Source organism: Rhea americana, unplaced genomic scaffold (assembly GCF_003343005.1).
Source record: "Rhea americana isolate MKP2758 unplaced genomic scaffold, rheAme1 scaffold_171, whole genome shotgun sequence".
NCBI classification, from domain to species: Eukaryota; Metazoa; Chordata; class Aves; order Rheiformes; family Rheidae; genus Rhea; species Rhea americana.
The window spans coordinates 1,932,431-1,949,345 of record NW_028185828.1 but is presented as its reverse complement, the minus strand read 5'-3'; the positions used below and the strand labels follow the sequence as shown (position 1 = coordinate 1,949,345).

Here is a 16,915-nt window from a genome sequence, read left to right as displayed (position 1 = left end):
GCAGAGCGATACCGGCTCTGCGCTGCCGGTGCTGCAGCGCGATGCCCGTGCCGTGACGCAATACCCGCCCCACGCTGCAGCGCCCGTGACGCAATGCTTGCATCACGCCGCAGCGCCCGCGCTGCAATGCAATACCTGCGCCGCAATGCCCGCCCCGCACCGCGATGCAATGCTCGGGCCACGACGGGACGCCCGGGACGCAGAGCCAGCCCCACGCCGCTCGTGCCACAGAGCCCCACGCCGCAACGCTGGTGCTGCTCCACTGGTCCCAGTCCAGCCTGTCCCCAAACGCCGTAGCGGTGCAGGCAGCCTGGCTGCCGTCGGACCCRGCGCGGTGCAGGCGGCGCAGGGAAGGGGCCAGCGCAGGGCTGCCGCGGCGGTGACGGCACGGGGCAAGCACGCGGGGAATGCGTGACGGTGCGAAGGCCTCCCGGCGCGGGGAGGGCCGAGCCTGCAGCCCCGCGCACGGCCGCTATTTCCAGGGCCGCCCCAGCCGAGGCGCTGACCCTTAGGCGTTTTCTCCTCTATTTTTACTCTTCCCATTAAAACGGGTTTCCTCAGGAGAGGAGCGGCGGGAAGGGGCCCCCCAGGGCKGCCCTCCAGCCTCCGCCGCCGGCGGGCCCCGCGCGCTCTCCTCCTCCGTGGGACGCCCCGCGGCGCAGCGCGGCTTGGATCCCGCGAGCAAAACAGCAGCGAGAAGCATTCTGAAAAAAGTGTCCTTTATATCACTTAAATAACTATAATCCAGGTATTAGGGGAAAAGAACAGCCAATCACAGTAACATATTACAGAAATCAAAAATTAATTTAACCACACAAAATAAATTAAAACATTAAATATTAACTTTCAGTGCAACATATACAGAAGACATTAGAGTAACCATGAAAAAAAAAAAAAAAAAAGGAAAAGCTTCTGGCTGGTTACGACGAAGACTATGAAAAGGATTAACAATTCCACTGGAGGTTAGAGCACCGGCTTGAGGAGGTTTCCTAGGATTAAAGGTTCATTTTATTATTAATAAAAGATCATATTTGTCCCCACAGTTAGGGTGGTCCAGGCAACATCTTGGGATTTGCTCGTATTGCGTGAGATGCCGAGACGGAGGGAACCCGCTGCCTCGGCGGGGCGCAGCTGCGGGAAGGAAAGCCGCCCGCTCGGGCTCTCCTCGGGCTTTTTTGTTTTTGTTTTTTAAAAAAAAACAAACAAAAGGGAATAAATCCAAGCATTCGAGGAAAAACCCAAGTTCGGCTTCCCGGGAAGCGGCGTGGCACACCATGGGGCGCGAGGCGAAGCGGCTCGGCCGGAGCTGCCGCTTTCCCTCGGGTCCTGGAAAGCCGGCGGGGGGGGGGGATGCGAGCGGAGAGCGGGAGACGCGAACGGGCACCGCAGCGGGCCGGGGAGCTGGACCCCCGGCCGTCGGCAGCGGGGAGAAGGAACAGCAGCGGGGCCGAGCCGGCCCGGGGGGGTGGGGGGTCCGAGCAGGCAGCGCCCGCCGGCGCCCGAGGGGGTTTGGGGCAGGGCCGGCCAGTGCCCCCGGAGCGCGTCCCTGGGAAGCATCCCGGCGCCCCGAGATGCCACTGTTGTCGAATTTGGTCATCGGGCACCAGCGCATCTCGCCCCGGGGCGGCGGGAAGGGCCGAGAGCCAGGCAGCTCCGGCCGAGAGGCAGAACGACGCGCTGCCGCCCGAGGCGCCGGCTCCGGTCTCGCGCTAGCGTCCCAGCGGGAGCGACGCCGCTTCCGCGCCGGAGGAGCGGGCTGCAAGAGCCCCCTCCGCTTCGACGCGCCTCCGGGCCCGCGGAGACCACGGGCCAGGCCAGCGCTTCCGCAAGCCCTGCGTCAAGCGGCATTTTCAACACCCTACTTGCAACCGGTTTTGCTGCCGTCATCACCTCCAGCTCCTGTTTTGCACCTCCCTAAGCTTGAAGAAATTAAAACCCCTCATTGCTTCCTGCCCCAGCACCTTGCAAAGCTTTCTGCCTCTAGGTTTCAAGCAAAAAAGAAAGCAAAGCTCAAAGGCACCRTCTCCAGCCTGGGCTGGCGGCGCTTCCTCCCTTCCAGCTGGTGCCCGTGAAAGGGAGCAGAGCACCGGAGGAGAAAACACGTGCCCGGCCCTGGGCACCGCAGTCAGGCCGGCGGGACATCCCTGGGAAAACGTGACTCTTCCTCCCCGCAACGGACACGAGAACCCAAGCGCCGGCCTCGGCGGGGCGTCTCAAAGCAGGACAGACGCTAACACGGTCCTAGGGAAACAGAAGAATCCGACCCGAACGGCCCTTTCGCTCMCTCCAGTCCTGGTGTCCAAACCCCTTCCCCGAGCCCCTGTCGTCGCAGCCGCGTAAACGTGAAGCTGACCCACGTGCCGCGCGTCCAAGGCGGCCAACGCCTGTAAAACAGTCCGTAAAATTCCCATCGCTGGCGCGGAGATGCATCACACCTTCGCCCCACGGCCTCGGTTCGGCAGGGTTTTGGCAGCGCGGCGGGCAGCGCGGGATGCCCTCCCTCCCCTCCGCAGCGCCCGCACATCAGCTCCCGCCGGGGGTGGGGGGTGGGAAAAGAAAGGAAAAGAAAATTGGCCTGTTTCTCCTTCTACACATTCAGGTGATAATTACTCTTTTTCCGCATTTACATTTCTTAGAATCAAGTCCTCATCATCATTTGCTGTTCGAAAAGAAAAGGAAAGAAAAAAAAAAAAAAGAAAAAAAAGGAAAGAAGTTGCGTTCGCCTCTGGAACGGCACGGGCCTCCGCTGTCAAGCTGTAGCAAGTCCATCCGCAGGAGCTACCGGGCCCAGCTCGCTGTCAGACCACTGCAGAAGGAGCACAGGGGGACACACGGTTACGCTGGTGGGGGGCTGCTGGGCCCGGCCGGCCCCCGCGGCCCCGCTCTCCCTACCTGTCTCCGAGTGACAGCAGGACGCGCTGCCTTTCAGGAGCCCGCCGGGCTTCTCCTGCCGGCACACCACGGCTCGGCACCACTCACAGTGTTTTCTTACCCGACAGCAACTGAAACGCAAGCAGGGGAGGGGACACGGTAAAGAGCCGAGACCAACATACTCGGGCCAAATCCTGCCCTTGGCCACCCCACGTCAGCTCTGCCAACTCCGAGAGAGCACCCGAGGTCGCGCCCMAACACAGCCCGGGCGGGAGGACCATCCCCGCACGGGCAGCACCACCGAGGCCAGCGCGCCCCGGATGCGGGGCGGGCGGAACCGCGGGGCAACGCGTGGCCAGCGCCTCGCTGCACGCACGGCGTCGCGGCGGCAGGCTCCATCTGCCCCGTCAGGACACGCTGCCCAGCAGAAAGGCGACAGCTACAGCCAGAGCCACGGCAGCTGTACCGACCGGTCCGTCCCTTTGATCTCGTTACAAAGAGTTTCAGAGGAGTTGGAACACGCAGGGGAACGATGAAGCAACGTGCTTCCCAGCGCAAACCTCCCCCTTTGGGAATGCAGCCACCACAACGCTACCCGCTCCTCCAAATTATACAGYGGAGACGTTAATTTTAGCTTAATAAAAAACACGCGTGTTGCAACATGAGTATTATTGCCCTGTCCTCAGAAATCACCACCGAGGTRCATTGCATCAAAGGGGACGAGCTGTTCAGTGCCATTCCAGTTATCCGGCACACCGCGCAGGATAGCTGCTTGAAGCTTCGCAGCAGTGGCTGGAAGCTTTCAGCTGCGTAACACCAACGGTGCCAAGGCTCGCTTCTCTCAGAAACCACCAACAGCACCAGCAAGGTAAGGATAGCAGAGCGCTCCACTGCTCACGTCACCCCAAGTGTCTCGTCACCCGCATTAAAAGCGAATCCATTAACATGCGAGCAAGACCAGCCCCGAGATGATCACCTCCCTGCTCAACCTCTGCCGAATCTGAGGGCTCAGGCCTGCAGTTGAGCCCACTGGAGGACCAAGCARGCCTTCGCACTCCCCATGCACCCACCAGACTGAGCAGAACCTGATTTATGGCCACCTCTAGCTTTACCTGGAGCTGTAGCAGGCAGATTGCCCCAAAACTGTCTTTCCTGCCTAGCTGGCAGTGGGCCCAGCCTCACGGACATTTCTGAGTTTAGCCCAAGTTTTGGGAAGCAGTTAGAAACCAGCCCCTCAAGTTAGCTTTGGATTTCACCCAATTAAGATAGCYTTCAAGGTGAGCTGGCTTTTCCTCAAGAAAAAAGTTTCCCTTGGAAAGGTAACTGCTTATCTWGCTAGATAACAAATCATTAGGGGCTCCAGACTGATGTTTGAACGAGATGTGCACCCCACCCATCTCTTTGCAACCCCAAATAAGGGCTCTGCAAAGGCCAGAGGCACCTCCCAGAGGAGATCCCACCCTTGACAGTTGCACMCGGGAGCGCAGGGCTCGGACAGCGCAATGAGCTCCACGCGGATGCTTCAGCCCTGCCGGAGCCAGCGCCCAAACCCTCCTGGGGGARCAAGGCTTTGACTTCAGGGACCTGCTCAGCAAGCTGCGACCCAGCCGCCCGCCGCACGTACTTACTGTATTAACACGCACACCACGATGAGCACAACCGAGGCCACCACCGACACCACCACCAAGGCAGTTATCGTCTGCTTCTTCTGATTGGCAGCGACCACGGCGAGGAGGTCCGCGTGCTCGCAGCGCGTCCCGACGTACCCGGAGTGGCATCTGCAAGGGGAGCGGAGAAGGGAATTAACCCGGAGCTGCCTCGCAAGGGCGCGAGCTCAAAGGCCAACAGAAACGGGATTAAATTCCTCTTTTCTGGGGGAAATTCCTGCTGGACAGTCCAGAGRAGATGCAAATGACCCTGAGAAGGCCCCTCTGGATCCTGATCTTGCATCCTTTCTCCCAGGCAAAGCCCAGGCTGAAGTTAGTGTAGCTCTTGCTCAACACTAGTCTGTGAAATAAGGTATACGTATCGAAAAAATTTTGGCAATGCTTTATTTTGCCACCCTCTCGCCTGGATGGCCACCATCCTGGGCAGGTGCTCAGCTGCCCCCGCTCCCCGCGGAGCGCTGCTCCCCCCCGCCCCGCCGAGCCCCCAGCCTCGCTCCTTCGACCAACACGCCGGTCCCGCCTCGCCAGCGGGGCCCGGAGCGAGCAGAGCACCTCGCCCGTTCTTCAGCCACTCCATCCCACTCTTAATCTCGAGCCGAATTGCAGCAAGGGAGAGACGAAAGAGGTTCAGCCGGGCCAGACTCCCTGTGGCTGCTCTGTAGCCATCGCCACGCCAGCGCCGCGCGCACGCACGGGTTGCTGCGGCTGGCGCCGCGGCCGCTTCGCCCGCGACGGGGCGGACGAGAGACCCGCTTACATGCATGCTGGCTTGTCCTCTTGAATCAAAAACCTGCAGGTCCCATGGAAGCAGAACTGGCTGTGAGAGTCAGGACAGTCGTTAAAATGGGATCGCACTGCCGCAGCCACCGGGGGACCTGGAGCGGGGAGAAAAAAGGAGGAGGATGCATTTCCGACCCCGTCCGCGGGCCGTGCCGGCTCGCCGGCCCGCTCTGGGGCCGGCGGCGACCCGGACTCGGTCAGTGCAGATCCGCACGTGCGTTTTACGGCTGGATTTATTTTTGGGTGCCCAGGACGCAGCGCGAAATTCGAATTCATCGCCYGAAACAAAGGGCGCCGAACTGCTCAAGGAGAAGCACATCGCGTCCTCCCAGCAGCTCGCCCGGCGGCGCGGGCAGCCCTACCCCGGCTCCAGGGCCCCTCGGGGCTCGGCGCCAGCACCGCGGCGCTCCAGCGCTGCCTCGGCACCGGGCTGCAATCCCCGCGCCCCCGGCAGCCCGCCTGCACCCGCGGGAGCGGGCGAGAAGCACCCGCAGCGGCGCGCCCGCCAGCGTCCAGCTGGGATCCGGCCCGCGACCGTCAGACCGAGCGAGGGAGCGACGGCGGGCAGAGCGGACGGGGCGGGAGCGCGGCGCGAAGGGCGATCAGCCGCTCGCGCGGGTCTGGCGAGCCCTTCCGCAGCCGCGCGCCGAGCCCGACGCGAGCAGCTCGTAACGCTTAACGGAGCCGGAGCCGGGCGTACGGGGACCTGCTAAGCCTTGCCGGCACTGGAAGAATTTGCTAAAGAGCTTAAAGCTCAAAATCCTTCCTGGGGGAGGAGAGAGTTAAATAACACCTGGTGCGCGGGGAGCCGCCGGCGGATGCACGGAGCGGCTCGAAACGCGGGGCACGCGCCAGCCTCCGCGGCGAGCACGCGGCCCCCCTCGCCGCGGCACTGCTCSGCGTTACGGCCCGCGCTGCTCTGAATTATCCTCCCCGGCAGATACGGAAAACAAATATSCTGCTTTCGCGTTAGCCCTCGTATAAAGCACATCCGATCCCTGTCGTTTCAAAGCCACCTCAAGTTCCTGTTTCCATGAATTTATGACAGGCTGGGGTAATTAAATCCACGTCTTTCTAATGCTTGCGGGTCTCAGGCGAGGCAAAGCAAGAAAAGATCTTGCAAACGCCCGTCGGCGAGCGGCAGCGCAGGGAGACGGGGCCGTGTCCAAACAGCCATTTTGCRCCCCAAAGAGGGTGATTCGGTGGCCACGACCAGCACCGCTGCCGAGGTCCCCTTCGAGCCCATCGCGCGGCCCTTCCATCAGCCTTCGCCGAYGAAAACCGCCACCCTTCGTCGCAGCCGGGGAATTCGCGTGCGACAAGGCGCGCGCGGAGCGGCCGCAGCTCCCCAGCCCTCCTGCAGCGTTTCGGCTTACGCCTCGGCCAMGCCACCACCAAGCGCTCTCCTGGACCAGGGAGACTGTCACCTCTCAGCAGCGGCTCTGACGTGGCTCAGCCCGGCCTGGATTAGCGCTTCAGAAGCCCAAGGAGCGCCTGACGTCCGAGCAGGTGCCGTCGGCTCTGCTGCGCGGCGGCRTCCCGGCCACGCCGCCGCCGCTCCGGCCGGCCCGCGGTCACCGCCGCACCCCGGCGCGGGAGCAGCACCACGCTCACCCGCTGGGTGACCTCCCGCGAGGAAAACCGAGCCTGCCACCGGCACGTATCCCTAAAGCCAGGACATCCCCCCCGGCACCTCCGCAAACCCTCGCCTGGCTCGGATTACGCAGCGCAGCGGGAGCAGCTGCAGGCCACATTGCGGCCTCGGCACCCTGCCCTCCGCGAAGGGCCAGCTCCCCGCCGCCGCGCCGCCGCCCTGGCCCGCTTCCCGGCCTCCCTTCGCCGCCCCTTTCGTTTCATCCTCGCCGTCTCGCAGCTCCTTCCGCTCTCGCGGCGGCATCCGTCGCCGCGGGTGCCGGGCCAGCGTCTCGGCCGCCCGCGTTCTGCTCCGCGACGGAGGGACGCGGCCGGGGGGTGGGATGCAAGCAGACAACGTCGTCTTTTAACCCAACGGGGGGGAAATCGGAAGCGTGCCCAGAAAGCCAGAGCTACGGCACGCTGGGACCTTCCCCTGGGGGCTCCCCCCGCCCGGCCGTGCATCGAATTGGGGCGCCAGATCCCGCAACTCAAGCGCCAGCGATCTGGCCCGGAGCTAACGAGGACCCCCCCACCTCTCCTGATCAAATCCACGCGGGTCGCAAGACCGCCCGAGCCGTCCTGGGAAGGTGGCAGCTCTCCTCGGAGGCCGGGCCGCTGCCTCCCTCGCAGCGGGGCCTCCTCCGCCCCGGCTCCGCCGCCCCACGCCCGGGCCCCGGCGGGCTGCCAGGGCTCAGCCGGCCCCAGCTCCGTGCCGCCGGGGCTGCGACCGGGAGCCGCTCTGCCGCGCGTGCGCCGGCTCCCGCCGGCCGTTCCCCAATCAATCCGTCTCTCCAGCCTTTTCTCACGTTTCCAGCTTCCTCTCGGGCATCCTGCCACCCCCGAGTCACCGCGTCCCAAAGAGCTTTCCAGCGCTCCCGCCTCTCTCCCCATGAAAACCCTACTATCCTCCCTGCCAGCTCGCGCCGCAGCCAAGGACCCTTGGAACAAACGGGCTGTTTTAAGACGGGGGAGACGCACGGAAACTCTCCGCTCCCCCGCCAGCGGCTCCGCAGCGGGCCACGGGAGCCTCCTTCCTCCGGCTCTTTTCCGCGAGCCGCCCCGACAGCGTGCTCGTCGCCTGCCCGCCGTTCCCAGGCTCCGGCACGGCTTCTGCCCCGTTCAGAGTCGCCGCCAGCACCCCCCAGCCTGCTACAGGCGGGCAGAGCCCGGGCTGCCCGGCTCCAGGGGGGCACGCGCGGGGCCTSTCCCAGCGCCGGGTCCGTCTGAGGACGCGCGGTTTCGCGGGGCAGTTGTGCAACCGGCGGCACCTCGCGTCTTGCGCCCGAGCGAGCGGCTCCATCCGGCCGAACGTTTCTCATCCAGCTTTGGAGTCACCCCAAAACTGCAACTTCGCTTTCTCTTGCAAGGTTCCCTCCTCCGGCRCAGCGCAGCCCAGGCGCCTCCGCGCGAACCCGGGCACGTTTCAGCGTCGTCTCCCGGGAGCATCGCTGCAGACCTGTTCCCCTCGCTGCCGCCGCCAGCGCGGGCTCCATTCCCAAGAGATGCTCCACACGCAGCGCCGGGCCAGGACGGTCCAACCCTAAAAAAGGGGCCGAGGCACGAGGCGGGCGCCGACAAGGACGGCTCCCCTCGAGCCGCTTCCGCCGTGGGGTTTGAGCTGCGCTTCGCGAGCGCCTGCCCCGAAGCGGAGCTTTGCTGCCAGGCTACGCAAACCGGAGGGAAGCGCTCCCCTCCGCTCCGGGAACACAGCTGCCTTTAACACGCACCAGTTAACGCGGTCGAACCATCAATCTTTCCAGCCCAGAAAGGAGGTTTTATATCCCTGCCAGAAGCGATGCTGACAAACAGGCCTTCCAGGAGAGGCAGCTGCCTCTTAACCTGGCGCTGCCTAAGCCGGGGGGGACGCATGAATCGGCCACTCTCAAACCTTCCAAAGCCGCTTTGCTTTGAAAAAAAAAAATAATAATAAAAAAACCCACTCCAAGACATCCACCGCCGCGGAAGGTCAGCACGTCTTCTGCAGAGGCACAAGCCCCTGCGACCCGCTCGGCTTCTCCAGCCTGGGCAGAGCCGGCCCAAACCCATGCCAAGCCCTCGGCATCTGCTTCCAAGGGCAGGCTTTCCCCGCGGGCCGGGCGCCCGCTCCCCGGGATCCAGCACGCCCGCGAGCCGCCCGAAGCCCGGCGCGGCAGCTCTCCCGACGCGGCGCCCAGGGCCYTTCCCCGGCCGCGGCTCTCCACGCTCCACCAGCGCAGGGGCCGCCACCGAAGTATCCGTGCCGGGCAGCCCCTGTTCCCGCACACCCCTCCCTGCCTTCTCCCACCTCCTTTTGGGAGGGAAGGGGCCAGTCCCAAGCGCTTTCCACCCTGGGGATTAGAACGRGCCAACGCAGCTGCCCCGCCAAATTTGTGAGCCGGGCAGGGTCTCCACGGGGAGGAGGCCAGCGGCAGACGCTTCTGCAGCCCCATCCCACCCACGGGAAGAGAGCCGTTTCCCGCCCGCTCCTGCGCAAGCCATCGACCGAGCAGCCGCAGCAGCCAGCGAGGCCCTGCAAAACGCGGTAATCAGCCTCCCGCTGCCGCCTCCCCCGGGATCGCGCCGGCTCTTGCCCAATCGCCTGACGAAGGCGCCCGTGCCGGCGGCAGCCTTGCGTGCCCACGGCGAGGGCCGGGAATTCCCGAACACTGTCCGAGCGAGGGCTTTTTGCCCACGTGCCCTCCGCTTCCAAGGGCTCCTTGCCAGGTGGCCTAAGCGGCCGGGAGCAGGCTGCTCGGAGTTAAACCCTCTGCGGGCTGGATAAGCGGCAGATGAACTACTGTCAGTTTTCTTTTGCGGCTCTTCCAACAGCTCAATGCTCTGGGCAGAGGGAAGTCAGGAGAAAAACGACCTGGCAGACACCAACCCCCCCGCTCCACAAGCCAATACTGGAAAAAACACTGCAAGAGCTGTCCGCTTCCTCGTGCCACCAGGACTAACGAATGACACGCAAGCCTGCTTAGGTGCCAAGGTGAAAGGCGAGCACTGCACGCAGCAAGGCAGCCAACAACTGCTCCTCACACCCGAGCGWTTCCCCAGCAAAGCCAAACGCCCAGCTCGGTGCACGGTGCGGCCAAGAGCCCTGCCCTTCGCCCCCGCCCTCCTGCCACCTCCACGCAGCTGCACGCGGCGCAGAAACACAAGCCCCACAGCTGGCGTGCACCAGGCYGCGTGCCAAGGAGGGCGTCTGCTCCCTTAATCCCATGATGAAGACCCAGAGGGGATGCCCGAAGCCAGGCACAGGAGGGCAGGCTTGGAGAGACCTCGGGGAAACATTACGTAAAACTAGCGGTGCCGAGCTGCGGGCGCCACGAGCGCTCGGGCAGGGCTGCGGAAATGCTTTTGAGCTAGCGGAGTGTGAGAAACCAGAAAGGGAACACGAGATCTGCTTGGAATCGGCGCCTGAGCAGGGGGACGGCTCGAGCAGCTCAGGCGGGAGGGCAGSAGAGAGAGAGACTCGCACGCCGGGCCGCCGACTAGAAAGTTAAGACAGCAAACTCACCGCTCAAGGCTGATGTCGTGTTCTCCAGGGCATGGCACACAGCTACAAAGACACCTAGGGAAAAAATTGGAGAGAGACAAGTTAGAGAAACAGCACAGACCAACAGGCAGCTGACCTGAGCAAACCAGGGAAGGACCCAAACTGAGTGGTCTTCAGCTTCTAGGCAAAATTGAGGGATACAAGAGCCGCAGTGTTTTTTTTTTAAAAGGAAAACACTAGGATGTTTAATAGGACATTCTAAAACTGGAATGGAGACTAAAAACAATCTCCAATTTGCAGGTAAAATATCAAAATTGGTGTGATTTTACAATAACAGAATGGACTGCATGTCTGCAGTCTGCATGGATAGACAAGAAAAGGACTTCCACCCACTCACAGGGCAGAACAAACAAGACCTTAAAAGAGCGTTTTCAAGGTCCCTGGCAATGTTTATCTTTAGAAAGAGCTGGAGACCCTACAAAGCCCTTGCGAGGCAACACTAAGGTACGTGGGAGATGGATATCCAGTTAGCTAAGCTGAGGGCATCACTGTAGTGCTCTTCGCAACTAACAGTCAGCTCAGCTGCATAACCAGTCACAGATCCCACAAATCCCAAATCAYCCCAGCTCCAGCTTTCTACCAGCCCTGACTCACCTCCTGCATCTGTGCGTAACGCTGCCTGCCGCGAGCCTGCTTACCCCAAAGCCACCATCCTTCCAAACGAAGCACTGTCAGGCTGCACGGCCAACGAGCCTTGCTTAAGCCTGCTGCCTGTACTGAACTCCATCAGGCCAAGGCTGCGCTCTTCCCATCCCAAATCTCACTGACAAATGCCAACAGAACGAAGCAATCAGCTGCCCCAGGAGCCTGGCAGCGTTAAATCCAGAATCACCTCACCTTACTCAAACGCATGGTTTTTCCCACGTGGCTTTACAGGCTGCTGAAGAATTGCCTGCACATCATCCACATCCATTTGATGTGGAGCCACCTTCCAACCCTGCACCCATGGCAGCTCTTTCAYTACAGAGCTGCCGAGGAAGGTTATCCCCTTTCCATTACACCAGCACAGATGTTTCCYGGCCAAAGCTCACCAGAGCTTTGCCCTACCCGTATCTGGTCTCTGACAAATAGACAGCACAAAGATTGCTTATAAGAAATGAATAAATAAGTCCTAATGCATCAGATGGAAAATCTGCAATCCACAACCAGCTCTTCCTGATGACGGCTGGACCCAGATTCTGATGCTTGAGATTCCTATATKTACTACTTCAACCCATCACATGCTTTTTAGCGAACTGAAGTGTCCAAACCCCACTTGGATTCAGGTGAGTCACCAGCACAGTACGTGTGCCGCGGCAGCATGTCCCACAACACCTCCTTCCTCCTCCTCAGCAGCCTGCAGACTCACAACTCCTCCTGTCCCCATGTCCCACAGGTACCCGAAGTGCAGATCRGCCCTCCAGGCACATGAAGAGGCTGGGCTTAAAGAACAGAAGCAATGTTAGAACAGGATTTTTGAGGGGTCTATCAGACCACCAAGAGCACCAAGCACCACCTTGCTAACAGACACCTGGGCAAGAGGAGAAGTCACACACGCAACAAGCAAACACGAACCAAAGGAGAGAACATGGAACGACCTCGCTGCCAGCAAAGGCACCCGCTGTGGCCTCCGTCTCTTGAATTAAGCGTGCAAAAGCCTCCTGTGCGTGCCACTGCTCTGCACTGGGCACCCACAAGCCGCAGCTTCGCGCTCACCGCCCGGGCTCAGCCTCCCCGGCACCGCTGGCAGCAGCGGTTCAGCCAGGCCGCGTACGCGGCAGGGTTCGTCAGCCAAAACCCGGGACGTCGGACAGCCGCAGCAACGCCGCACGCGAGAYGGGAGGGTGCGCGGGAGCCGCGGGCACAGGTCCCGCGCTGCCACCCTCATCAAGCTCCCGGCACGCGCGCAGGGAGGTGGTCTCAAAAGCGCACGCAAACGGCTGCCCAACACGAGCAGGGGGATTTGCCAAGCGGGCTCCTTTCGGATGCTACAGATCGCCCTGGATGAACAGGGAGCAAGCCTGGGCCAGCATCCAGGAACTGAAGTCATGACTTCTGGCTTCCGTCTGGGTCTCGGTCTCTGCTGCTTGATCTACAAGAGTAACTCCAGCGAGGAGGAATAACGCGCCCAGCTCTGACAGATGCTTCCCAAGGGAAGAGCAGTAAGACAGCATCATACTTGCACATCGTCAGTACATACAGCGGTCATTCTCCCAAACGTGCCACCCACCAGAGCACAAGCCCTAACACAGGAATAACCAAGAATAAAAGCACCGTTCTTCTGGGGGGAGGCGAGAGGAAACCCATGCAACCAAGAGAATTTAACTGCACAGATCAATCCCAGGGTGCGAAGCCAGATGGGGCCAGCAGATCACGCACTGCAGCCTCCAATTCTGTCTGCAGACACGTATTTGACCCAATTACTTGTACGGGTTTAATGAAATCTTTCAGACAGCCTTGAACTGAAGGCAACAAGCAAGAGAGAATGCACAACAGCCCGGCAGGTTTGTTTGTACAGTTAATCGCACCAAGGGAAAAATCATGGGAACTTTCCTGATTTTTGGCTTCTCCCCATCGCACTACGGAGCCTGCCTGCTCCCTGCGTTTTCTCCCTAGGGAAAGTTACTTTGAGGCCAACCTGCCTCCTCTCGGCTGTCCTTGTTACGCTAACTCGGGTTACCCTTGGAGCTGGCAGCGATGCCGACTCGCACCCTATCTTGCRGCACGCTGGCAGTCCGTGCAGCGGAAGATGCTTTCCCCAGAGCTGCACTCCTCCTGAGCCGCTCTGCCCATCTGGCCAATACCCCGTYTACACGCGAGGCTAAGGAACCGCACGTGTCAGCTCAGGAAAGGGCTCAGCCCTCCGGCATGGTGCAGCCGGACCATCTCCTGCCGCTTTCTGGTTTATCCATCCAAGGCTGTCAGCAGCCGCCTTTTGCTACAGCTCCCGTCCAGAAACCCAAACTCAGTTCCTGGCCGTTACGACAGGGACGAAGAGGGCTCGGATGCCGCATCTTCCCAGATGTGCTCTCGCATCTGTAGCGACAGCCAACCTTCCTTCTGCTGACAGGTATAACGTGCTGCTCAGCTGCGTTAAAGCCATTTGTTTGAAGGAAGCCAGCTAAGAAAGCAATCTAGCTCACTCCATGAGATCACCTCGTCCTTACTTACTACTCCACCTACCCCTGCGTCACCTCTAGCTTTCCAGTTGGCAATGATTTCACATTTATGACACTGGCTTAGGGCTGCACCCGGCCAAGAAACACTATTCTCCCCCCTACTGATTTCTTCTGGACAGCTAGTGTTAAGACTCCYTATGCTGTATTTAATATGTACCGGGATACCGGGTATCTCTGACCTTTCCAGTAGACTTGAGTGCCTTACAAAAGCACAACGCATTTGCACAGTTATTTATACCATCCCAATTTGAGATTCCCCTCCACCAAAACAAGGCTACGTTTGTCAGACAGTACGGCAGGCTAAGGCTGCTCGGGGCGGGGGGATTCGAGCAGCAACCCTTGCTTTATTTTGGCAATCCCTTCTCAGCCCCACTCTCAGTTTCCCTCTCCCAAAACCAAATCAAATCCTGTACCAGCTTTTCCAGTTTATTTTAAACGATGCTTCCAGACATATTAGCCAACCTATCGTTACTCACTTTCTTGTAAAGCCCCATCCTTACCTTCTGGGAACCCTCTGCTTTGAAAAGATCTCCTAAAACCAAACACAATCAAGCCTGAGAACTCCTAAACCCAGGTTCCTGGTGTGAGATATCCAGTGCTCAAGACTTGCAAGGGGACAAATACACACTTTGCAACTCTGCTTTGTCTCAAATACGCTGGGGAAGCATCTGCTGTGAACGTCTGCTTCTCCTCCACCATTAATAGTTGTATGAACGTAACAGCAAAAAGCTCCATCACTGTGGGAACTGCTCCTGCTCCCAGCATCTTTTAACCTCCTGGCTCCCTCTGTGCTGCCAGCCTAGGATTTCTCCCCTCCGCAGCCTGCCTGCCTTCCCGGATGGGTTTCCCGGCTCACAGCCCATGGTCCCGTCACCCGCCAGCCGTCACCCTGCTGCCATATCAGTTTGTGCTATCTCCAAGCACTGCTTGTACATCCTGCATCTGCACCAGGATGAGCCATGACGACGGGACAACCTGGCTGCTCCGATGACTAACAACGCTCTTCTTGAGGAGCGCCCGGTTATCACTGAGGTTTGTTTCCTGCCTGAAGTTTTCCCTCCTAATCAGCTTTGCTCATATTTTCCCTCAGCTCTGGAGATTAGCCCTTTTCAGCCACCAGGTGCATATATATAGAACAGGAGAAGGGCGAGTGGGAGGAGGTTCCAGCTTCCCTTGTTATTTTAAGCCAATACTCCAATCTATTGTTTAGATAAGGTTTATAAAAGTGCTCTTCTCAGGATGCAGTGTCTGGAACATCGCATAGACTTAAACAAAACCTGGGCTTGAGGCCGACAGAAGCCAGACAGCCCCTCACATATAACCAAGGGAGAGCTGGGTGCCGAACTGGGAAGGGAGGCCAAGGAGACCAAGAGCCTCAGACACAAGGGCTGCAATCGGTTCCTCKGCCAGGGTCAGAYCGRGGACTTCCAGAGCTGAAAGCACGTGATGCAGCACCCCGAGACTGGGGACCACAACCCCTCCCCGGGGCAGGGTGCCGAGGGGACGTGCTGCCCACGTACCCAGCGCGCGCCTTGGCCCGGGAAGGCTCCCGGCAGAGGGGGGTCGGGTGACCACAGAGCAGAGGCTGTGTCAGCTCAGCTGCACACCCGCTCCACACCCCACAGCCACAAAAACACCTCCAGCCGCAAGTACACAAGGTCAAAAGCCACAGCAGCAGCAAGGCACCAGCGGCAGGGAACAGAAGAGGTCTGGCGTCACCAGGGTTGACGGTGCGGACAAGATAGTTTGGGGGAAGGATAGAGCATTCCTGTATCGGGTGATGGGCATCTTGGAGGGAGAGCAAGACCGCGAAGGGGTGCCACAGGGAGAAAGAAGTGCCAGGGAAGCAGGACACATTTCGGTGCAGCAGTGGAAARCGACAGGGCCAAGGAGAAAACAAATAGGCAGCACAGGAGGCAAAGGGTGGAACGGGGCCAAGACAAGTTACTTTCCTGAACCCAAGTGCTCTGAAGAGCCTCACTTATTTAAGCCACTGTGCAGTTTGCATTACATTCCCCTGCCCCAGGCTTGACCACAGAGTCACCAAGGCTTAAGAGGAAAGCAGTAACAAATTCTGAGTCTTCAGGGCCAAGCGTGCATGTCTGCACATACACACATGGCCCTTCCCTCCCCAGGTAGGGTCTCYGGGCAAAACAATCAGACAACTCACAATCCTTCTTCTTAGCAACAGCAATGAAAACAAAACAAGGTTCAGGGAAAAAAAAAGTCTTATCTAAGCCAGTCCTGCATCAAATAACACTGGCCCCAGACAAATTGCCAGGCATAGGCTGATTTTTYGTCAATACCATTACCAAAGTACTAGTGCTTGTAAGAAGCCCGGGCTAGACCTCTCTCCTCCCTGCCCTGGCCCATCTGCACCTGAGATAACCCCCTTCCAGGAGGCTTTGCAGTGCTGCCAGCACTAACCACCTGCAGCTGCACACCTGAGCTGCGGCAAGTATCAAAGCCTTTGAGTCCAGCTCCCTTTTCCCCAGTTCTCAAGGCTGAGTAACACATTCGGATYCAAACCCATCTTCTGCAGATTTGAGCTGGATCCAACCTCAGGTCCCCGTTTTGGGTCTTTTTGCTCTGCGACAGACAGCGCAATTCCKATTCCTCAGCGTCTCAACCGTCTCCCGAGTAAAACAGCATACTAACATCCTGTCCTTTTAATTGCAAATCAGACAATATCCTCTCACTAATTAAGTCTATCCCCAAAGAAATTAAGAGACTAAAGAGCTCATTCTACCATCAGCCCTACTTAGCAAGTCATCACGAAAGAGCATTCCCACAAGCTAGGAGCGGTTAAGAAGGGACGGAAGCCAAACGTCTGGAAGATTTAAGAAGCAAGAGCCGACTGATTCATAAAATTAACAGGGTGCAAGACAATGCATGATTGGAGGCATCTTGTCCAGTCATTACGCATCAGGCGCCTGCGAAAAGCGCTACGCTTAAAAACAGTCATGTTTACAAACGTTTTAGCGCTGTAGTTTTTAGGTCGCGCGTTTTATTGATCGCCACTAGCGCTGTCGAGCAACGAAGCCGCCGCAGCCCCTGCGGAGCCGCTTCGCCCAGCGCCGCGGCGCGCCCGCGGCCCTCCGGCAGCGCGCTCGGCCCGGCCCGGCCCGGCCCGGCTCGGCTCCCGCGGCGGGACGAGGCTCGGGGGGCGATCCCGGCTCAAGTCAGCTGAACCCCCCCACCCCGCTTTCGAGACAGTCCGCCCAAGTTTAGGCAGAGGAAAGAACTCAGACGCTACTTTTTTTTTT

The 16,915-nt window shown here is 59.8% G+C and overlaps 1 protein-coding gene across 1 annotated transcript in view; it reads right to left on the bottom strand.

The window, feature by feature from the left end:
- Positions 1–2,678: 2,678 nt before the first annotated feature.
- TGFA (transforming growth factor alpha) overlaps positions 2,679–16,915 on the bottom strand; it is a 14,737-nt gene continuing 500 nt past the window's right edge. The window contains exons 2-6 of the mRNA XM_085301006.1: positions 10,453–10,506; positions 5,296–5,413; positions 4,500–4,649; positions 2,893–3,002; positions 2,679–2,806 (exon numbers count right to left, since the gene is read on the bottom strand). Of these exons, the coding sequence (XP_085157132.1) occupies positions 2,799–2,806; positions 2,893–3,002; positions 4,500–4,649; positions 5,296–5,413; positions 10,453–10,506 (440 nt within the window). The 3' untranslated portion in view covers positions 2,679–2,798. The remainder of the gene's footprint in view (positions 2,807–2,892; positions 3,003–4,499; positions 4,650–5,295; positions 5,414–10,452; positions 10,507–16,915) is intronic.